The 25,085-nt window shown below is 36.2% G+C and overlaps 1 protein-coding gene and 1 pseudogene across 2 annotated transcripts; both read right to left on the bottom strand.

The window, feature by feature from the left end:
• Nucleotides 1–3,660: 3,660 nt before the first annotated feature.
• Nucleotides 3,661–4,556, bottom strand: LOC308639259 (ras-related protein Rab-1A-like; annotated as a pseudogene). Its single transcript has one exon. The product of its transcript is annotated as a ras-related protein Rab-1A-like (transcript).
• A 10,252-nt stretch (nucleotides 4,557–14,808) lies between these two features.
• LOC308638794 (spindlin-2C-like) lies at nucleotides 14,809–17,478 on the bottom strand. The gene is given in 3 exon segments (XM_081276584.1): nucleotides 14,809–15,733; nucleotides 15,735–16,507; nucleotides 17,146–17,478. Coding segments are annotated over 2 exon segments (813 nt in total). The 5' UTR covers nucleotides 16,506–16,507; nucleotides 17,146–17,478; the 3' UTR covers nucleotides 14,809–15,691.
• Between the last annotated feature and the right edge of the window lie 7,607 nt (nucleotides 17,479–25,085).

Genomic DNA, 25,085 nt, shown 5'->3' with positions numbered 1-25,085 from the left:
GCAGGGTCTCTGTTCTAGTGCCTAAGTCTTTGATCCACTTTGAGTTGATTTTTGTGCAGGGTGAGAGATAAAAGAGGTTTAATTTTATTTTATTTTATGGATTTCCAGTTTTGCCAGCACCATTCGTTAAATAGGCTATCTTTTCTCCATTGTATGCTTTTGGTGCCTTTGTCTAGTAAAAATGTTTTTTGGTATAGTACACATACAGGAAGAATAACTCATTCTAATTAATATTCTATTCTTGTGGATGTACATGGTACAGAGTTACCCTGGCCATGTATACAAATACAAGGATAGGAAAGCTACGTCTGATTAATTCTACTTTTCTTCCTATTTCCCTACCCCATTGTTCTTTTCATTTCCCTTTTTCTAATTCAATGGAAATCTTTTCTTCCCATTGCCACCTGCTCTTTTGATGGGTTAGCATCCACATTTCAGAGATATCATTTGGCCTTTGGTTTTTTCAAATCAGTTTATTTCATTAACATGATATTCTCCAGTTCCATCAATTTACCAGCAAATGCCATGATTCCATTATTCATTATGGCTTAGTAATATTCTATTGTGTATATGTACCACATTTTCTTTATCCATTCATTTGGTGAAGGGCACCTAGGCTGGTTCCATAGCTTAGTTGTTGTGTATTGAGCTGCTATAAATATTGATATAACTGTGTCTCTGTAGTATGCTGATTTTAAGTCCTTTTGTGTATACTAAGAAGTGGGATAACTGAATCAAATAGTGGTTCCATTCCAAGTTTTCTAAGCAATCTCCATACTGCATTCCAGAGTGGTCGCACCAGTTTTCAGTCCTACCAGCAATGTATGAGTGTACCTTTTTCCCCATATCCTCACCAACATTTATTGTTACTTGTATTCTTGATAATTGCCATTCTGACTGGAGTGAGATGGAACCTTAGTATAGTTTTAATTTTCATATCTCTACTTGCTAGACATGTTGAACATTTTTTAACCATTCTTATTTCTTCTTCTGTGCAGTTCTTCTTTAATTCCTTTGCCCACTTATCGATTGAGTTATTTGTTTCTTTGGTGTTAAGTTTTTTGAGTTCTTTGTATATCCTGGAGATTAATCCACTACCTGAGGTGCAGGTGGTAAAGATTTTCTCCCATTCTGTAGGCTCTCTGTTCATGCTATTGATTATTTCCTTTGCTGTGAAGCATTTTAATTTCATACCATCCCATTTATTGATTTTTTATTTTACTTCATTCACTTTAGGAGTCATAGTGAGGAAGTCAATTCCTAACCCCACATGATTGAGAGTTGGACCTATATTTTCTTCTAGTAATTAGAGGGTATCTGGTCTAATGCCTAGGATCTTGATCCACTTTTGGTTGAGTTTTGTGCAGAGTAAGAGATAAAAGTTCAATTTCATTCTATTACATATGAATTTATAGTTTTCCCAGCATCATTTGCTAAAGAAAATTATCTTTTCTCCAATGTAGGTTTATGGTGCCTTTGTCTATTATGAGATAACTGTATTTATGTGGGTAAATTCTGTGTCTTCTGTACCATTTTGGTCTTTATGTCTGTTTTGGTGCCATTACCATGCCACTTTTGTTACTATAGCTCTGTAGTATAATTTAAGGTCTTCTGGTATTGATATGCCTCCTGCATCACTATTCTCACTAATGCTTCCTTTAGCTATTCTAGGCCTCTTAATTTTCCAAATGAATTTCATTACTTACTTTTCTATTTCTATGAGGAACATCATTGGAATTTTAATAAGAATTATATGAAATCTGTGTAGCACTTTTGGTATTATGGCCATTTTGATAATAATACTTCTTCCTATCCAAGAACATGGGAAATCTTTCCATTTTCTGAGGCCTTCAATTTCTTTATTTAGTGTTCTGTAGTTTTCATTATAGAGGTCTTTTACCTCCATTGTTAGATTGTTTCACAAGTGTTTTGTTTTGTTTTTGTTTTTGTCTTTTAGGCTGTTGTGGATGCAATAGTTTTTTGATTTCTCTTTCAGCTGATATGTCATTGGTGTATAGAAATGCAATTGATTTATGAGTGTTGAGTTCATACCCTGCTACTTTGCGGATTCATTCATGAGTATTAAATATTTATGGTAAAGTTTTTGGGGGGTGTTCTAATTATACAATCATGTAGTCATCAAATAAGGATAATTTGAGCTCTTCTTTTCCTATTCCAAACCCTTTAATTTCTTTCTTTTTCTGATTGCTCTGACTTGGATTAAAGACTTCTGTCTTGTCCCAGTTTGTAGAGTGAATGCTTTTATTTTTTCTTCATTTAGAATGATATTGCCTAGGGTTTAGTGTATATAGATTTTTTATATATAATACAAAGTAAACTATGATTTTATTGTGAAATTCTCATAGATAGAAAATTAAATTGAATATTTATTCTGTCCATTTTATTTTTACAATAATCTTACCACATATTTTTGTACCATGTATTTCAATTGCCTGTTTAGTGAAAAATAAAAAACCTATAATTTTTGGCTTGTTTTTAACTTAAGTTTTCTCATTAAAAACCCCACAATAAAATGTGTTGCCAACAGCCACATCCCAAGCCCCTGTGTGAAGAATGTTTTGGCTGCTGCTTCAACCTAAAAAAACAATCCTTGACTTCTGTCACCTTAAAATGGTAATATCAGCAAAAGACTTGTTTTCCACAATAAAAACAAACAAACCCTAGAATCTTGAAGGTCCTATTTAACAAAATTTTCACACATGCGAAATTTCACTGAAATAAATATATTTTTCTCATTTACACTTCCCACCCAGCATTCATATTTTCAGTAATTTTTAGGGATATGATTTCTAAAATTAGGGCACTCAAGTTGCCTTCTTTCTCCTTTAATACTTAAACTCTCCAACATGAGTTATACAATTGTGAAGGACAAAATAGTTGACATCTGACTCAGAGCATGGAAGAAACTTCAGCACACATTATCTGATCATTTGCCAATTAGGAAGGGTGTGCCACTCTTCACTGCTACCACAGATGAATTAACAAACTCTTGATCAGTGGAGCCATTTCAAATGGTTTGAGAGAAGGATCAGAGATGATGGGCTAGACAGCATGCATTCTAAACTTGTTTTCCATCCAATTTGAGCTTCTTGAACCACTAAAATTGATTAAATCCCTACACAGCACAGAAGCTGCCCTAGGTCATTTATCAGATCTATTATCTAGAAAGCAAATAACTGGATGCTGTACTATAGGTAGGTCCTGTAGTTGCACACAAAAATGGCTATTTTCAGTAGGCTCTATTTGCCTTTAACCATAAGAATTAGAACAATACTTATCACCATACAGCTTGAAATTATTTCCAATAAGTACAATATTTATTAAACATATCTTCAATTGTTTTGTTACATAGTGTGCAACAAATTACAATATTCTGCAGCCACAAATTATATGCAGAGTATGAAGAAACTATTAATCATATAGTGTAATCTTTCCATTTATAACTCTACAAGGAATAAGTAGCAAATCAGATCTTACACAGAATATCTTACTAAACTTTATGCACTGAAAGTGACAGACATTGGTTGTGCTGTTTGATACAAAATGGCTGAACTTCATCTTCAGAAGACTAAACCTGACATCTAAACATGCCAATAAAAAATGAAAACAAAACATGTTCTAACTAACCACGGGAAACAGTCTGGTATCAGGAAAACAACAGGGATTACACACATTATTTTATAAACCAGCACACAAAGGTTTAAAACAGTTCTGAAAATGAAGTTAGCTGTCTTGAGTCAAGGGAATTTAAAAAAAGGTCAGTATTGACCATTTACAATCTCTGACCTTGTGGAGACGGTAAGAATCTGTTGTGTGCAGCTACATACAGTACAATTCAGGCAATTTTGTTTTTTCACTTGGGTTCAGATTGCAAATGCATTGCTGTGAGAAAAGGACAGAGGCAAATTTTAGCAGCAACCTCCACCTGACTGCTTGACTGGAGTGCTCTGAATTTTAACGTTGGACTTCTCTGCGCCACCAGCTTTTGCTCCAGGGCCCATTGGCTTTTTAATCTCAGCTGCCATCATCATGAAAGATTATTCTACATTCGTTGCGTTCTTAGCACTGGTTTCCAAAAATGAGATTCCAAGGGAATCAGCAAATTCCTTTGCTGTTGTAGTCTACTACTTTCTTTGTGGTCAGATCACATTTGTTTCCTACCAACAACTTGTTGACATTTTCACTGGCATAACGATCTATTTCATGCAGCCACTATTTAACATTATTGAAGGACTCCTGATCTGTCACATCATACACAATGGGTTCCTCTGTAGTAACCGGAGGTGATTTTTTTGAAATCTTTCTTGGCCTGCTGTGTCCTATATTTGAAGCTTAATTGTTTTCCCATCTGACTCTATAGTTCTTATTTTGAAATCCACACCAATTGTGCTGATGTAGCTTTCTGTATATGTGTCATTTGCAAACCTAAGAAGAAGGCAAGACTTTCCAACCCCAGAATCGCCAATCAGAAGTAACTTGAATAAATAATCATATTCAGGATTCATGCTGGACATGTCACTGCAGCTGCTGCAGCCACCACCCTGACTCTCCGTGCTACGGGTAATTGAAGGAAAGGAATGAGATAGGTTGTTCCAGGAGAGCAAACGTCTTCCCCCACTCTGTCCCCTGTCCCCTTACAACACAATCAGCAGCCGCCGCCACTCAGCTATAGCTTCCACCCAATGTATATAGATTTTAAATGTTGGGGTATGTTCCTATTATACCTAGTTTTTTAGTGTTTTTAATGTTTATTTATTTTTATGTGGTGCTGAGGATCAAACCCAGTACCTCTCACGTGCGAGGCAAGTGCTACACCACTGAGCTGCAACTGCAGCCCTTTCTAGTGTTTTGAGAATTAATATATGCTGACTTTTGTCAAATATTTTTTCCACATCTATTGAGATACTCATGTAATTCTTGTCTTTAAGTCAAATGATGTGATGAATTACGTTTATTGATTGCCATATGTTGAACCAGCATTGTTTCCCTGGAATAAACCCCACTTGATTGTTGTGGATTACCTTATTAATATACTTTTGTATGCATTTTGCAAGTATTCTATTGAGAAATTTTGCATTTACATTCATCAGGAATGTTGGTCTGAAGTTTTCTTTTCCTAATGTGTCTCTGTTTGGTTTTGGTATCAAGGTTATACTAACTTCATAGAGTTTGGAAGGGTTTCCTCCTTTACTATTTCATGTAATCATTTCAGGAGTGTTGGGGTTAGTTCTTTTTTGAAAGGCTCATAGAATTCAGCTGAGAATCTATCTGGTTCTGGGCTTTTCTTTGTAGGTAGGCTTCTGATGGCATCTTCAATTTCATTCCTTGAAATTGATCTGTTTAAATTTTCTATGTCCTCTTGATTCAATTTGGGTAGGTCATATGTCTCTACAAATTTATGCATGTCTTCAAGATTTTCTATTTTATTGGAGTATAGATTTTCAAAGTGGTTTCTGATTATCCTCTACATTTCAGTGTCCATGGTGATATATCCTTTTTCATCATAAATTTTAATAATTTGAGTTTTCACTCTCTTTTTATTCATTAGCTTGGCTTGATTTATCAATTCATTTATTTTTAACAAAATTTTTTTTAGTTGTTGATGGACCTTTATTTATTTATTAATTTATATGTGGTGCTGAGAATCAAACCCAGTGTCTCACACATGCTAGGCAAGCACTCCACCACTGAGCCACAACCTCAGCCTCAATCAATTCATTTATTTTTTCAAAAAATCAACTTTTTAAAAAATATTTTTTAGTTGTAGATGGACATAATATCTTTATTTGTGCATTTTTATGTGGTGCTGGGGATCAAATCCAGTGTCTCACACATGCTAAGCAAGTGCTCTATCACTGAGCCACAACCTCTGCCCCCCAAAGAATCAACTTTTGTTATATTGATTTTTTGTTTCAATTTCTTTAATTTTATCTCTGATTTTAATTATTTCCTCTCCTCAATTACTTTTGGTGTTGGTTTGTTCTTTTTCTAGGGCTTTAAGATGTAACATGAAGTTATTTATTTGGTGATTTTCTATTCTTTTAATAAATGAACTTAATGCAATGAACTTAGAACTGTCTTTATAGTTTCCCAGAAATTTTCATGTGGTGTATCAGTGTTCTCAATTACCACTAAGTATTTTTTTTAATTCCATCCCTGATTTCTTCAGTTATCCATTAGTCATTCCATAGTTTATTATTTAGTCTTCAGGTGTTAGAATAACTTATAGTTTTTATTTTATTATTAATTTCTAATTTTGCTACATTATGATCTGATAGAATGCAAGGTATTATCTCTATTTTTTGTGTGTTTTCTAAGAGTGGTTTTGTGAACTAAGATGTCATCTATTTTAGAGAATGTTCCATGTTCAATGACTAAAAGTATATCCAGTCATTGATGGATGAAATATTCTATATATGTCTGTTGAGTCTATGTTATTAATTGAATTTTTAAGCTCTATGACATGTTTGTTTGTTTGTTTGTTTGTTTGTTTGTTTGTTTTGTACCGGGAATTGAACCCAGGAGTGCTTAACCACTGAGTCACATCCCCAGCACATTTTATATTTTATTTAGAGGAGGGTCTCACTGAGTTACTTAGGACCTTGTTAAGTTGCTGAGGCTGGCTTTGCCCTATGCAATCCTCCTTCCTTAGCCTCATGAGCTGCTGGGATTACAGGCATGCACCACCACACCTAGCTAGTTCTATGGCTTCTTTATTTAATTTTTGTTTTGAAGATCTATCAAGTGGTGAGAGAGGCACATTGAATTCTCCCAGTATTATTGTGTTATGATCTATTTGATTCTTGAGATTGTGAATAGTTTGTTTGATGTATATAGATGCTCCATTATTTGAGTCATAAATATTTAAGATTATTATGTCTTTTTGATCTATAGTTTCCTTAAGCAGTATGAAATGACTCTCTGTGTCTCTTCAAATTAATTTTGACTTGAACTTAATTTTATCAGATATGAGAATAGAAACTCCTGGGTTTTTTTTTTCCAGAATCTCTCTTTATTGAAGTAATCTTTCACTTCCTGTATTTTCTTCTTTACATATCCTTTACCTTGCAGATCAATTTAACTATGAACACTCTAAACCCTTTCTCTGACATATCTTCCATAGTGGGGTCAATAGATTCTGTTTCTTAATATATTTTGCTTTGATTTAGGCAATTTGCTTCCTGGCTTTTTTGTGTTTTTTGTGTCTACCCATCTAACCATTGGTTTGGGGGCAGTAAAATTTCTACCTTGTGGAATTATAGTGTCCCTGAAGGTTTCCAACAACTCACATTTAGGGGAAGACAGATAATAATAACAACCAATGCAAACAATTTACAGCATTAAACCTAATAGCTCTTGCAATGAAATGTACAATGTTGATTGTTACAATAATCAGAAATTATATGATCAGTTATTACCCACAGTAAAAATAGTAAGTTTACATAAGGGTTTACTATTTTATGTGGTGACCAGGAATAGAACAGAAGTGATGGAGGATGTGATGATTTTGAAGGAAGAGGAGCAGAAATAGAAGTAAAAAATTATAGAAAGTGTAAAAGAGAGAACAATAGAGATTGGCTATTGGAAGAGAAAGAGAGTTGAGGGAAACCAATAAATGAGAGGAAAAATGTGTGAAATACAAATTTAAAAAATAAAATAAAAAATAGAAAATTTAAATAAATAAAAATAAAGAAATAAAAAGTAAATAAAATATTATAAGAACAAAATCAATATATACTAATTAAACATCTTAGTCCTCAAAATATTGATCTATAAAAAATAACTGCTTTCAAATAAAATGGTAAAAATAAGAGAAAATAATGATATATGAATATGTATAAATATTCAATTAAAAATAGCATTGTTTAAGAGGAAAATAAGAAGAGATTGTATAGTAGAAAAGGGATTGTATATTCAAGAATTGAGTAGGGAAAATGTAGAGGTGATGTAGGACATGTTTGTAAGGGGGGAGAACAAAAAAAACTGAAGTAGAAGAATTAAAGAAAGAGTGAGAGAGAGAGCAATAAAGTTTGGCTATTAGGAAGAAAAGAGGGAAATAGAAACAAAGGAACACAGAGTTGTGAAAGAGACAATAGAAAATCAATCCAAAATATACTAATCAAAAACCCAACCCTCAAAAAAACAGAGCAAAAAAAATAGCTACTTTCAAGAAATGCTAAAACTAAAAAAGCAAAAACAATATGTATGTGTACAAATGTATAAGTGTCCACCATGTATCAATCAGTACACATTCAAAACAAAAAGTACAATAACAAACAAAAAATAACAGAATATTCAAGGAGAGTTTTTGCCCACTCTCTGTGTCAAACTGCCTTTCCATTTCTCAGCTTCCTCTCTCCGCAGGATGGTGTGAAGAGCTGTGGAAGATGCTTGCAACTTGACTTCCTGGGTATTGTTGCCTTTGGGTTCTGTGAGATAAATTTCCACAAGTGAAGCTCCCAGGGGCTGGGATATTGCCCCAGGTGTTTTATTATGTGGAGAGCTTTAAGGTGTTAATGAACCGACACACTTCTCAGAACGGACCCCATTACTCTTACCAGAGCACCACCACAGGAAGCTGGAGTTGGTCCTTCACAGGTTCTATAGTTCAGGGATAATGCCATTTTTTGGCTTTTCAAGGACTGTTTCCGAGCACTGAGCTCAGTTACTCCACCCCATTCAGATTCTTCCTGCTGCTGAACCCACACCGGATGCCAGGTTCAAGAGAACAGGGTGAGGATGGGGCATCAGAGTTTCTCTGGTCTCTGTGATCTCTATTACCTCCAGACAAATTGGTCTCTTTGGCAGAAGTTCTCTATGCCAGAGATTCTCCTGCTTTCCTAGGTTCAGTTTATGTCTCATGATTGGTGTCTGCCAGATTCATGTATTGGTTTCATCCCTAGACTCATGGATCTAAGTTCCTGGTGTGACTGTAGGGTCATGGAGGTATTAAAGTGTTTCCAGCTTGGGCCCCATACACAGCTGGCAAATCATGACTTTCATGTAACAATTTATTGTGCCAAATAGCCTCTGAGTCAACCCAGGGTGGACTACCCCTCCAGTCCTGGGTTTCCACAAGCCAAGATTTTCTCAGCAGTTACAGATCTTTTTTGATCTGTTTTTTTTTCCTGCTCCTGCCAAGAGCTTAGCTCCAGTTCTGTTCCTTAGCCTTGTCAGATGTACCCCAAATGTCCTAATCTTTGAGACTCTTTGTCCAAAATTGAATACTATTGAAGTGATTGATTTTTTTTTACTAATATCCCAGAGAAGTAGTTTTCTTGCTGTTTGAGTCCCAAGACAGGGAGCTGTTAGAAAAGCCACTTCTCTCTAACTTGCCATCTGTCTCTCCCTCCATTTCTTTTCATAGAACCAAGGAGAAGAGTGATTTGGGTATCTGAATAGAAAAGGGCCATAATTTATTTTTCTCTTCCACCAACATCACTCATTCTACTCACACAGTTTCATACAGTCTTTGATCTTCACTGTGTCAGGGAGCCCTCAGAACTCATCCAGCAACTGCATCTCTAATTCTTCCCCATCAACAGGGGAAGGATCATTTATTGCATAGTGGAACATATGCCATGATCTGTGCATTTACAAAAAAAAAAAAAATCCAATAAATTATCCTTAAATTCTACTAATTGGCTAATGAAGTCCTTATTATTCTTCTTACAGAAAACATGTCTGTTAAGAATTCCATTCTCATTACTCAAATATCATGAACCATGAAGATTATAGGATTGTATAACAAAGGAGGTAAAAAAAAATTCTACAATGAAAACCACAGAACACTAAAAAGTTGAAAAAGATCTTACAGGGATGGGAAGATCTGCCCTGTCTTGGATAGGATAAAATAAAATTGTCAAAATAGCTATACTAGCAAAAACACTGAACAGATTTAATGTGATTCCAAAGATATTCTTCATAGAAATATAAAAAGTAGTCATGAAATTCATTTGGAAAAATAAGAGGGCCAGAATTTCTAGCCAAAAAAATATATTAGTGAGAAAAGTGAAGCAAAAGGCATCACAATACCAGATGTTAAATTATACTAGAGAGGTATATAGTAACAAAAATAGCATGGTGTTGGCACCAAAACAGGCAAGATGACCAATGGTATAGAATAGAATACACAGAAACAAACCCACATAAATACAGTTATCTCACAGTAGACAAAGGCACAAAAACATACCTTGGAGAAAACATAGCCTTTGTAACAAAAACTGGGAAAAGTGGATATCCATATGTAGTAGAATGAAAGTTATGCCCGATCTCTTACCCTGCACAAAACTCAACTCAAAGTTGATCAAAGACCTCGGTATTAGACCAGAAAGCCTGAACCTTCTAGAAGAAAATGTAGGCCAAATACTCCACCATGCTAGCTTAGGAACCAACTACCTCAACAAGACCCCTAAAGGACAAAAAGTAAAATTAATAATCAATAAATGGGGTCACACCAATCTAAAAATCTTCTTCACAGCAAAGGAAACAAGAATGTGAAGACAGAGCCTACAGAATGGGAGAAAATCTTTACCACCTGCATATCAGAGAGAGTGTTAATTTCCAGGATACACAAAGAACTCAAAATACTTAACCAAAAAGCAAATGACCAAATCAATAAATGGGCAAAGGAACTAAACAGATACTTCTCAAAAGAAGAAATATGAATGGTCAACAAATATTAAAAATATTCATTATATCTAGCAATTTAGAGAAGTATGAATTAAAAACTACACTGATTAATCTCACTCCAGTTAAAATAGAAATTATCCAAGAATAAAAGTAACAAGAAATGTTGGTGAGGATGTGGGGCAAAAAGGTACTCTCATTGTTAGTAGGACTGCAAATTGCTGCGACCACTATGGAAAGCAGTATGGAGATTACTCAGAAAACTTGGAATGGAACAAACATTTCACCCAGCTATCCCACTCCTGGGTTTATACCCAAAGGACTTAAAATCAGCATACTACAGTGACACAGCCACATCTAACAGCAGAATCAACAAAAGTTAAGCTATGGAACTAACCTAGGTGCCCATCAACAGATAAATGGATAAGGAAAATGTAGTTTATATACACAATGGAATATTACTCAGCCACAAAAAAGAATGCCTTTGTGACATATTCCAGGAAATGGATGAATCTGGAGATTGTCATGCCAAGTGAAATAAGCCAATCCCCAAAAAAACAAAGGTCAAATGTTCTCTGATTTGTAGGTGCTAACACACAACAAGAAAGGTGGAGAACAGAAGTTCGATGGATTAGACAAAAGAAAATAAAGGGAAGGGAAAGGGAATAGGAACAGAAAAGACACTGGAATGAATCTGGTGAAACTTTTGTATGTTCATATATGAATACACCTTAGTGAATCTCAATAGCATGTACATACACAAGACTGGAATTCTAATTAGAATCAGATATACTCCATGTGTGTATAAATATATCTGAATAAATCCTACTGTCACATATAACTAAAAAGAAAAATTAAAAAGTATTTTATCCTACTCACAAGCTAATAAAGTAAAACTATATATACTGTCACATATAACTAAAAAGAAAAATTAAAAAGTATTTTATCCTACTCACAAGCTAATAAAGTAAAACTATCAGTTTTTTCAGGTACTAGCTGAAGTAATAAAAATCTTTGTTCATATACAAAGAACATCTTATTAATTATAGCAATAGCAACAGACTGAATATTAGCATTTTTACCTAAGATTCCTAGACCCTGCTTCACATAGTGTGATGCATAATGGTCACACGACAACAACATACACATTCACATACATTGCAGGAAAGGAAACCTGAGTTTTAGTAGCCTCAGTCTTAAATTTGCAATAAACATGTCTTCCCTTTATTTTATTTTCTCTTATTCTCTTATTTTTAATCTTTTTTACTGTTTTCTTGAGTGTAGAATGTCCTTCCAACAATATGTGAAAAAGGTTGCTGATAATAGATCATCTTCAAATATACTAGATAATGGCAAATTCCTCTCCAGCTTCAACTTCTAAGAGTACACAGGATCTCTTCTATTTGTTTAACTGATCAATATATATTTTCAAATATTATGCATGTTGCTGATCCACTGTCTAGGAAATTATGTAATTGTATCTTTCATTTTCCTGATTCTTGATGAGATTCATATTCAAAAAATATTAATTGAGCACCTACTATATTTCAGGAACTCTTCTTAAGTAGTTGGGATACATTGGTAGATATAAAGCGAGAAAAACCATGCATTTTCAGTGCCTTATATTCTAATAGGAGAAATAGTAAGCATATTAATTAAATGAATTATATAATTCATTAGAAGATGATGTATGCTGTGGAAAAGATAGAATAATGTGACAGGAGGCAGATTAAAGCAGTCTATATTAATTGACCATATGGCTGCTATTTTCTGAAATGACTATTTACAATTTTTGTCCAGTTTTCTGAACAGTTGGTCTTATTGTTTCATTCAGTGTGTCTATCATAGTTTGTAGCCAAATATTGTTTTTCCCTGCTTTGTTTGTGGTGACTTTTGTAATTAAGAAGTTCTCCCTTTTATTATAATCATATTTATCAAAAAATTTCCTTCATGATATATACATTTTGTGCTTTTAAGTCTTCCCCACTGCCTGACTCCAAAAATTAAATATTCTCTTACATTTTCTTCTAAATGTTTTATACATATTGCTTTTATTATTTGGGTAATAACATTATCCATTTGAAACTCATTGTGTGTATAAAGTATAAAGGTATCAATTTTCTTTCTTGACACATGTATGACAAATTAATCTAGCACCACTATTGAGCAAAATATTTTTTCATCAATAATTTGAAATGCCACCTCTATTATAATTCAAGTTTCCTACGTGCAAGTGTGTTTTTGAGATCACTTCTATGTTCCATTAACATATTTGATTTTCCTGAATTAATTCACAATCCTTAGACTATCCTCTGGAGTTGCCAGATTGATCTTGGTAAAATATGAAGAAAAATATGTCACACCTCTGTTATAAATATCTAAATGTTCATTCAATGCAAAAAACAAATTCTGTTCAACATATTCCAAACTAAATGACTCTAAGCTATCTGACTCCCTATCCCAATGACCTTTCTGAGATCACCTCCTGCTAATCTCTACGTTGCTCACTCAGTTCCATCCATGATGCTATCCTATCTGCTCCTCCTCAACTACTCCAGGGTTCTCCTGCTTTGAGTTCTCAGCATTTGCTTTCCCTCTACCTGGAGGGACAGCTACAGGACCAGTTTTCAAATTACCTTCAGGACTTTACTCAAAACTCAAGTTCTAAGTGAGGCTCTTCCCTGGCCACCCCCTCTCTCTAATTGCAGTCTTCTCACTAAAAATTCATTTCCCCATTCCTTGACTTTCTTTTCTTCATAGAATTGTCACTATGAAATTCCTTTGTATTTGCTTATTTATCTTGGCTACTGCTTGTTTCCCATGCTAAAATGAAAGTTCCAGGAAAGTAAGATCTTTTTATGTTTCCTTTGTTTATTACTGTATTGTACATACGTATGCCTAGAAGAATGCCTAGCAGAGAGCCCACCCTGAAATAAGCATTTCTGGGATAAAAATAAAACAAATGAATTAAGAAATTAATGGGGTCAAAGCAAGAAAAACAGGGGCAGATTTTCCTAGGTCCAGCCCTAAAGTTACAAATACACTTCCACTGTACACCTGTGCGTCTTATTAGAATGAGGTAGGCCAGTTGGGGACATGGTCAGCTGAAGAGGCTATTCTGAGACTAAAATGAGCTGAGGTCTGCCACAGACCCAGCATCCTTGTTAAAATGTGGACCCCCATCATTTGTTTCTTTCATTTGGCTTTCAGAATCCAGAAATGATTTACATTATGGGAACTCTCCCAAATGTCTAAAGTACATAATTTAAAATAGAAAATAATAAAAACACATAGCAGACAAAACATGACAGCTGGCTGATAGTATAATTTAGTGAAGGGTGTAGATGTGAAAAGCAGAGAAAGGATTTTGAGAGAAACTTCAGGAAAATGGGAAAAGACAAGACAAAGAGGAAGAGAAGGACACAAGTCAACACAGTAGACACCATAATTCTGAGGGACTTTACTTTTTCACCAACCATAACCACTCTGTGTGGCATTATAAAGCCAAAGGAATTAGTTATACAAAGTCACAACGCCCATATTGAATGCCCATGACACCTATATCACTTAGAAACAAAAAGCTACACAATATTCCACCACGGCTCCATGCAAGCTTAAAAGGATCAAGATTGGTAAAGAAATATCAGTGACGGGATCAGTAGTCACTGACTTTGTGTTTGTGTGGATCTAGCCAGAATAAGACTCCAGAAGGTAGAGGTTCTCCTTTAGTTGAAGCACTGAGTAGAGCCATTTGTGGCAGTAGGAAGCTGCTGAAAGAATCACGGACAGTTCCATGCCATGAAGAAATATTAGGCTTAATACTCTGATGCCTGTCCTCTCTAGGAAGACAAGGAACATTTCAAATGAAGGAAGAACAGTGATGGGACTGCTACACAAGGATTCAGCAATATTCCGTTCTTCCAGATAAAATATATTCCAAACTCAAGATGGCATCTCTAAAGTTCTGAGAACACCATTCTTTTCCACAATTATTGGTTATCCAGTGTAAGGTAAATGAATCATGACCTTCAGGTCCTAGATTTACCATATCTAGGTCCTCTGGGAAATACACAAAGAGGCATCCCATAGCCAAGAGTTTATGTTAGTATATTTAGTCTGATGACCAAGGTTCTGCTTGGCAGGTGTTGCACAAACTCACTGAAAGAAGAAAAGTCTTGTAGGTAAAAACTTGGCTCCAGATTAACTAGTCTGAGTCATCTTGATCAAATGCCCTTCTGGGGAGCCTCTAATATATTTGCCTTGAAAGTTGCTATTTCCTTTGTATAAAGAGTCAAAGAGGGCAATGTGGATACTGCTAGGAGTCCAACTTTTTCCTGGATCTTCCCATCCCTTATGAGCCCCACTCCCCATAAGTTCTTTTTCTCCTGTGTTTTCACTCCTTTAGTCAGTCTTCCTTTCTGGAATTCCTCTTTCTGCTGTACCTCTCCCTTTCTGGCCACCTATACATACACAAACCATCCCTTTGTATGTTCTTTAGCATCCCCCTCATCTCCATCTACCAGCTTGATCCTTTTCCTCCTGACTGGACATTTTCTAAGCTTGTGCCCATCTTCTATTCATATTATTTTTCTCTAATCCCCAAGATCTTACTCTTATTCTTCACTACCTTCTCAACTTAATGTTTCCCTTCTCCATAAAGCCTCCCACTTTGAGGACTTTCTTTATCACTTACCAAGCAGTCACCTCCTCCTTGCCCTTCCCCAACAGCCTACCTCCTATTTTTTCCTTTCCCTCCTTATACCCAGACCAGCTAAGTGCCATTCCAGTTTCAGACAACTGATTATGATACTAGGTGAACTTTATTTACAGTCTGAGTTTACAGCTTTTCCTTACATGCTTCGTCCACCAAACACACCCAATCTTTACAACAAGACAAAATGCTTACATACAGCATGTCCTGTCCACATAAATTTGTATTTTTAAGAATAAAACGATAATTATGCTGGCAAAGATGTAGGTTATCAAGGACCCTTAGGCTTCCAATACCTTGAAAAGTTTACACTTTTTGCATATATATAAATTATACATTTGCCTCCCCACACTTGGCAGATTTTACCCTAGTAGGACTTTTTGACCAAATCATAGACATAGATGTGGAAATCATCATCAAACTTGATGAAATACACAGAAGGTTTGGCTTTAACTTGAAGAATGACTTTGCCTGACCTTTTGGAGCCATCTTCTTTGGTATATTCCACATGTTTACCTATCAGGCCATCTATAACTCCTTCTGGCTCCCTTTCTGTTGGAGAAGACTCACTGGACTCTGGCATGATACGGAGGTCACCTTCTTTATAATCATCTAGAAGCTGGTACATGTACAGGACAGGATCTTTCTCATAGGTAATATAAAACCAGGTTTTCATGATAGGTGCTTGGGCTAGGACCATCCCCCTCCATTCATCCTTAGAACCATGCTCACCCTCAAACATGTGTTCCACTGCTTTCCCAATTATAGTATTTTCAAAGTGCACATCTCTGACTTGAAAAAGTGGAACCTTATCAGGAAGGATTTTAAGCTTTAAAATCCTTTCATCTCTGTGAAGTTCCAGTCCATAGACACAGTCAATTCCATCATATTTCACCAGATAAAGAGAGGGATTTATAGGCACCTGATCCAAAACAGTTCCTTTCCACTGGGTGATGGGCTCATCACTTTCCTTCCATCCATGAGAAATTCTGCAGCCCACGATGTTCCTCTGGGACTGTGAAGATCTCCTCCTCTGCTTCTTTTGTGAGGCCTTTCTCTTCCTGAAGGTTGTAGAATTGGTGTGGTGACCTGGAGCCTCCCTGGTTCGCTGTCTTGCAGCTGTCTTTTTGTGGTGCATTTTCATTCCTGCAATGGGAGGAAAGAAGCTAGAGAAAGACATTCTATGTAATATAAAGTGAGGGTTTTTTCTCTGTATTGCCAAGTCCTTACACACAAGGTATATTGCTGCACAAGCTATTCATATGTGTCCTGTAGCAATATTAGGTATCAATACACCCTAGGATGCCTGCCCTCATTCCAGGCTTATTTGGCTGCACAAGAAAACTAAGCAGGTTGCTGTGGTGGTCCTGGTTGCTGGGACCCCAGACGGGATCTTTTGAATATCTCCTGATCCTCTGTCCCCATTCTAGCCCCCCAAACACATTCACCATTTCTAGCCCTAACTTCATCTCTCCATTTCAGTACAAGCAGTCCCCATGTCTCCTCTCCTTAGCCACCTACTGTCCATTCATTATTCCTGTCCATACCCATGCAGGCTACCTGGTGCTCATTTCTCCTTCATATCTATTCCTGGCTATCCACATTTTACCACTGGTGCTCGCACCAAAATTTCCCTTTCTGGCCACCTGTGTACACCATCCTAGTATTCCTCACCATCACCATCTGCTCCCAAATTACCCTTCCCAATTTCCCTCATCTCAAACCCATCATTCTTTCCAATGTTCCTGCCAATTTTCCTACTAACCCCTCAGTTCAGCGCCCACCTCCCCACCGTCTGGGATCCAGGTCTTCACGTGTCCCAATCGGACACCTCACTGCTGCCTTGGCTGTAAGCCTGTGATGCAGGAAGCGCAGCAGGCGACCAGCCGAATGAGTGTTTGCAAGAGGTAAGAAGCTTGTGTAGGAGGGCGGCGGTGGAGTCCCCAGCGCGGGATCGCTCGCCCTCAACCTCGGTGTCAGCAGCTGCAGCACTTCTGCCACACATAGGTTTTCCACCAGGGGCTGCTGCCGCTGCAGTCTCCTCCCTCTTTTCTTAGCGCAGCTTCCTGCCAGAAGAGAGGCCTCCCCTTCCTGCCAAACACAGCCCGACAATCCCCTCCCCGACCCCCACCCCCAGCCACTGGCCTGCGGGAGGGAGTTGGGAGGGGGGGTCGTGCAGCTGGGCGCTAGGCCCCACCCCTTCTCCAAATCAGTAAACTCAGGGCCTAGAACCACCCCGCCCCCACTGTCTGGTGTCTCCTCCTCCAGTTAGGGACTCCCAGGCTCCCCACCCCCACTTCCAACTCCACCCACTCAGGGCCTCTACCCCATCTGCTTTTCTTCTTCCAGGAATTTGCTGCTTCCATGCCCTTACAGAGTTACTTAAATACCAAAACCTGCCTTTCCTATCATTTGAGGGGATTAGGAATATGAGAGAAATTGGTGTTCAATGCTGTCTGCCATTTTGACCTAATCTGTAAATTGAACTGACTGCTCATTCCTGGGCTTGATTTCATACAGATACTTTTTCCTTTTTTCTTTTTCCCTGATTGCAGAATTGCATGCACAATGTGAGAAATGTGCAAAATTCAGAAAATTGACTTGAAAAAAAAATCAACTTCCTTTGCTTCCCATTCCCCAGAGCTCACAGCAAAATAGCACTCTTTTTTTCTTTCCTTTTTTTCCTATGCTCTTAGAAAGCTTGCACCATTCATGCAAATTGTTTTTTTAAAAAATTCTTTGTAAAATAATTTTAGTGGATAATTTGAAAAAAAAGTAGAGTATATATAGCAATATTAGAAGTACTAAATATTCTCCATTGAGAATTAACATTTATTTTTATTTGAACTCTTAAAATGGAAATAGTATATTACCAAAAATATCTAAGTCTGTTTTATACTCCAGCACAGATCCTGTTCTTTTCCTGAAGTGGCACCCCTTTCTCCACAGAAAAGACATAACTGGGCTTCTCCAGAATTCTTCTCCATGGCTGATTTTAGGACTGTCAGCAAAAGAATCTCTGCAAAAGAGTTCAATGTAGATAAACTTCCTATTTTCATGTTGCCCTGTTTTACTTGGCCACTGGCCGAAAAGATACCAGTACTCCAGGTGCTGGACACCCCCTTACTAGTTTTTCACAAACATATCCAGTATAGAAGTTTGTAGAAATGTGCAAACAAGGCCTCTGGCCTTGAGCTGGGCTTCACAGAGATGTCTACATTTCTAAGATAAGTTACCAACTGGGCTCCATGGTAACAGCTGACAGGGGGAGGAAAGAAAGGGGAGAAGAAGCTCTCCCCTTCTCAGGTGTTGTCCTTGAAGGGTTAACTTGCCCAGAACAGAGGAAGAAAAAACTGCTTTTATGTGAATTTCTGCAGACTGTGAACTTCTGAGCCCCTCCCCTTACATGCAGGGTATAAAACTCTGAAACTCCCTGAACTTGGGGTTCAGGGGATTGATTGATTACAGCAAAATCTGTGCCCTCTGAACCTGGCTGCAGCCAAATAAAACTGTTTCCTGCTATCTTCGGTGCCTTGCCTCCTTTGTCCCTACAACATTCTCCCCCTTTCAATGCTAAGATTCTTAGGATGCACAGTAAGTTAATTTTAGACACATACACACACACACATACATGCTGTGTGTTTTATCACTCAATAATTTTTAAATGCATCTTATGAAAGATTTATATATATATATATATATATAATCTCTTTAATGACCCACACCTGAGATTTCTATGAGATGGTTCTAGGTTTTTATTACCCAAGTATACACTACACAACTGATAAGAGTGTGACAACACTGTGCTTTGTGAAACTAAGCAATCCTGTACTTGTCATATCTAAAATATCTTTCTCTAACTAGATAAATCAATTTTTAAGGATATTCAAGAAAATGTTTATTTCTTGGTGATCACTTTGCCAGCAAGCCTAAAATAGAACTCTGAAATGGCTCATAATCCAACTTGTCTAAATTTAAAATGCAGATGTTATCATATTGAATTATTTTCTGCAGCTTGCTTTTGTCATTCAATATTTTGTTGTTGTTTTTTAATTTCCTCTGCTTGTCTCTAACATTCCTTGTTACATTCAAAGACTGTTGGAGAGTACACATGTGACATTTTTTGAATCATAGAAAAATAAATTCAAACTTCCATTCTGTTGTTGATCATTTTGGTTTGTTCTTATAAACAATGCTGAAATTAATATTGTTGTGTACTCTTACCTGAGTTTATGTAGAGTACACCCCAGAATGACAAATGGTGAGTTGTTAGTGTAACTTCTTCAAGTTTTCTAAATAGTAAGTTGTTGTGTTGAGTATACCAAATCATGGTATAATATAATCAGATTATATGTATTTCATGTTCCCCATGTCCTAGTCAATCTTCAATTTTTTACATTTTTTGTTTGTGCCAAAATAATGGGTATAGAATGAGTATTCATTATTTTAACTTACATTTTCTAATTATTACTGAATTTGAACTTATTATTCTGTTTTGTTTGGCTTTCACTTTTCCAATTGTGCAACTTTTTTATGCTTTTCTTTTGAGATGTTTCTCTTTCTTTCACCCATTTTTACATTTATATACTGATAGCCCAAACTGTGGCAACTTTCACAAATTCTATATAAAATTTTCTTTTAATTATAGATCAAATGCTGACATCCATTACACTTTTAATTTATTATAACATTACAAATAGATTAAGCATTCTCAATTACAGTTGTTTAACTCCCATAATTATTCTAAACCCATGTTTTGAATTGGCTATTTAGTCTTTTCTACATGTTCATAGAAAATATACATTAGATATTACTATTATTGACTATTAGATAAACTTCAACCTTACCTTTCTTTTGTTTTCCATATGTTTATTGATGCATTATATTTATACATAATAGTGGGATTGGTTATTATAAAAGTGCAGGGGCTCTCTCTTGTCCAATGAAGAGTTCCACAGTACAGGGTAGAGGAGAGTGTGGCTGTGGAGTCACTAATCAAGACCTCTGGAGACCAAGCAGGAAGCAGGTCTGATTTTATTGCACAGTTACCATGTATATATACTCAGGCAGTAGCTAGGCAGATTACAGGCAGCCACCAATGCAATTTCTGCTAACTGTCCTTGTAGTGACCAATTGAGGAGTGGGCCATGGAACAAGCACCGGGACTGCAACACATGACCTCATGCCCAGGGCTGTGTCTATGGGGTAAGGGGTCTGCCACACACACGCCTAGCATGAGGGGAGTGGCCTGCCATTCAGATGCCCTTAATGTATGCCATGTACGCAGTACTCCATGCACTTGTCCCCACATATAAGCACATATACAACAATTTGGTCAATGTTTTCCACAGTGTTTTAGTCAACTTTTTCACCACTGTGACCAAAAGACCTGACAAAAAAAAAATTTAGAGGAAGAAAAGCATATTATACACTCACAGGTTCAGCAGTCTCAGTCCATAGACAGTCGACTCCATTGCCTTGAGCCTGAGGTGAGGAATAACATCGTTGCAGAAGGGTGAGGATGATGAAAGCAGCTCAGACATGGCAACCAGGAAGTAGACAAGGCTCTCCTCACCAGGGACAAAATATATATAAAGTCACACCTGCCAATTACCTATTTCTTACAGCCATTCCCTACCTACCTATACATGCCCAGATAATCCACATCAGTTAAGGCTCTCATAACCCAATCATCTCACATCTAAACTTTCTTGCATTTTCTTACACATGAGCTTTTGGGGGAACACCTCATATCTAAACCTTAACACCCAGCATTTTCCATTTCCATCCCCTTTTTCCTCCCCTGGTTTCTTTTCTCTACTCGTGTCCCTTCCATTTTCATGAGTTTTTTTTTTCTCTTCCATTTTCATGAGCTTTTTTTTCTCTAGGTTCCACATATGAGAGAAACATATGACCCTTGACTTTCTGCATTTGGCTTATTTTGCTTAAAATAAAACTCATATTTCATCCATTTTCATCCATTTTCCTGACATATTCTTATTTATGCCTGAATAAAACTCCATTGTGTATACATAGCACATTTTCATTATCACTTCATCTGTTTTTTAAATTGGTGCTTTTTTAATATATATAATTTTTAGTTTCAGGTTAACACAATACCTTTATTTTGTTTATTTATTTTTATGTGGTACTGAGGATCGAACCCAGTGTCTCACACATGCAAAGCAAGTGCTCTACCACTGACCTACAGCCCCAGCCCTCACTTTATCTGTTGATGGACATCTAGGTTGGTTCCACAATTTGGCTATTGTGAACTGTGCTACTGTAAACATGAGTATTTGTGTTGCTTTAGGATAAATATCAAGAAATGGTCATATGGTGGTTCCATTCCTAGTCTTTTACTAGTTTTACAATCCCACCAACATTATAAAAGTTTTTCTTTTCCTCACACTGTATACAGCATTTACTGCTGTTTGGATAATTCATGGCTGCCATTCTACCTGTAATGAGATGAAATCTGAATGCAGTTTCAATTTGCATCTCTCTGATGGCTAAAGATATTGAACATTTTTGCATATATTTGTTGTATATTTGTATTTCTTCCTTTGAGAAGTATCTGTTTACTTCATTTGCCCATTTATTCACTGGGTTTTTTTTTTTTTTTGTCTTTTGGGGTTTTCTGGGGTACCAGGGATTGAACCCAGGATGATTTAACCAATGACCCACATCCACAGGCCTTTTTTGTTTTAATAGAGATAGGTCTCACTGAGTTCCTTAGGGCCTCACTAAGTTGCTGAGGCTGGCTTTGAACTCATGATCCTCCTGCCTTAGCCTCCCAAGTCACTGGGACTGCAGGCAGGTACCATCATGCCCAGCTCCAGTTGGATGTTTTTTTTTTCATTTATTTTCAATTATTGTTCTAATTAGTTATACATGATAACAGAATGCACTTCTATACATAGTACACAAATGAAGCACAATTTTTCATTTCTCTGGTTGTACACAAAGTACAACATTCACACAATCATACCTGTACATAGGGTAAATATGCCCATCTCATTCAAACAACTTTCCTACACGCATGCCCCTCCCTCCCCTTTGTCCAATCCAAAATTCCTTCATTCATCCCATGCTCCCCACCATCCCCATTATGGGTCAGTATCCACTGACCCATAATGAGGATGGTGGTTTTGGGGGATTGGTTTTTGGGGATTGGCTTACTTTGCTTAGTATGATATTCTCCATCCAATCCCATTCATTTACCTGCAAATGCTATTATTTTATTCTGTTATAGTGCAGAGTAATATTCTATTGTGTATATATACTACAGTTTATGCATTATCTATTGAAGGGCATCTAAATTAGTTCCACAGTTTAGCTATTGTGAATTGTCCTGCTATAAACATTGATGTGGCTGCATCACTGTAGTATGCTATTTTTAAGCCCTTTGGGGATAGAACTAGGAGTAGGAAAGCTGGGTCCAATGGTGGATCCATTCCAAGTTTTCTAAGAAATCTCCATAAAGATTTCCAGATTGGTTGCATGAATTTGCAATTCTACCAGAAGTGTAAGAGTGTACTTTCTCCCCCAAATGCTCTTCAACACTTACTATTGCTTGTATTCTTGATAATTGCCATTCTACTGGAGTGAGATGAAATCTTAGAGTAGTTTTTTTTTTTAATATTTAGTTTTTAGTTTTAGGTGAATACATATCTTTATTTTATTTTTATGTGGTGCTGAGGATCAAACCCAGTGCCTCACAGGTGCTAAGCGAGCACTCTACCACTTGAGCCACAACTCCAGTCCCCTTAGAGTAGTTTTGATTGGCATTTCTCTAATGACTACAGATGTTCAGCATTTTTCATATGTTTATTGATTGATTGTATATCTTCTTCAGAGAAGTGTCTGTTCAGTTCCTTAGCCCATGTATTGATTGGGCTATTTGGTTTTTGGTGTTAAGTTTTTTGAGTTATTTATATATCCTGGAGATTAGCGCTCTAGCTGATGGGCATGTGGTAAAAAATTTGCCCCCATTCTGTAGGCTCTCTCTCTCTTTTTTTAATATTTATTTTTTAGTTGTAGTTGATTCAGTTGGGGTAAAACATATTATTCTAGAAATTTGTTGAAGTCTTCAATATTTTCTATATTATTAGAGTACAAATTTTCAAAATAGTTTCTAATTATTTTCTGTATTTCTGTAGTGTCTGTCATGATATTTCCTTTTTCATCATGGGTTTTAGTAATTTTAGTTTTCTCTCTTCTTCTCTTCATTATCATGGCTAAGACTTTATCAATTATAATTTTTTTCAAAGAACCAACTTTTTGTTAATTTTTTCAATTGTTTCTTTTGTTTCAATATCATTATTTTTGACTCTGATTTTAATTATTTCTTGTCTCTACTTTGGGTATTATTTTGTTCTTCTTTTTCTAAGGTTTGGAGTTGTAACATTAGGTCATTTATTTGTTGAGTTTTTCTTCTTATACAAAATGAACTCTGTACAATGAACTTTCCTCTTAGTACTGCCTTCATAGTGTCCCAGAGATTTTGATATGTTGTATCAGTGTTCTCATTTACCTCTAAGAATTTTTTAATCTCCTCTCTAATGTCTTCTACTGCATTGATCATTCAATAGTATGTTATTTGGTCTACAGGTATTAAAGTAGCTTCTATTTTTTTATTTTAATCATTGATTTCTAATTTTATTCCATTATGATCTGATAGAATATAAGGTAGTATCTTTACTTTTTTGTATTTTCTTTGTGGAATAATATATGATCTATTTTAGAGAAAGATCCATGTGCTGCTGAGAAGAAAGTATATTCACTCATTGATAGATGAAATATTCTATATATGTCTGTTAAGTCTAGATTATTGATTATATTATTGAGTACTATAGTTTCTTTGTTTAGCTCTTCTTTGTAAGATCCATCCAGTGTTGAAAGAGGTGTCTTAAATTCACCCACTATTATTATGTTTTTTGTCTATTTGATTCTTGAAATTGAGCAGGGTTTGTTTGATAAACATAGAGGCTCCATTGTTTAGGGCATATGTATTTATAATTGTTATGTCTTGTTAACCCTTAAACAGTATGAAATATCCTTCTTTATCCCTTCTGACTTACTTTGGCCTGAAGTCTACTTTTTATGATATAAGGATGAAAACCCCTGCTTATTTATGCAGTCCATGTGAATTATGCTTTTTCCCAACAATTCACCTGCAGTCTGTGTATGTATATTCCTATGAGTCTCTTGAAGGAAGCATATTATTGTCTTTTTCTGAATCCAATCTGCCAGTCTATGTCTTTTGATTGATGAGTTTAGGCCATTAATATTGAAGGTTGTTTTTGAGACATGGTTTGTATTCCTGGTCATTTTGGTTAACTTTTGGTTTTTAACTGATCTTGGTTTCTCCTTTTATTGGCTTTTCCTTTAATGTAGTTCTGCCCTTTGTTGACTTTCATTGTTGTTTTTCATTTCCTGCTCATGGAATATTTTGCTAAATATGTTCTCTAATGCAGGCCTTCTACTTCTAAATTCTTTTAACTTTTGTTCATCATGGAAGGTTTTTATTTCATGATCAAATCTAAAGCTTAATGTTTCTGGATATAAGATTCTTGGTTGGCGTCCATTTTCTTTCAGAGCTTGGTCTGTTTTTCCAGGACCGCCTAGCTTTGCGGGCCTGGGTTGAGATATCTACAGAGATCCTAATTGGTTGCCCCCTATATGTAATCTGATTTCTTTCTCTTGTGGATTTTAAAATTCT

The sequence above is a fragment of the Spermophilus citellus genome (genome assembly GCF_964194105.1).
Source record: "Spermophilus citellus genome assembly, chromosome: X".
In the NCBI taxonomy this organism is placed as follows: domain Eukaryota; kingdom Metazoa; phylum Chordata; class Mammalia; order Rodentia; family Sciuridae; genus Spermophilus; species Spermophilus citellus.
This window is presented reverse-complemented; position numbering and strand designations above follow the sequence as displayed.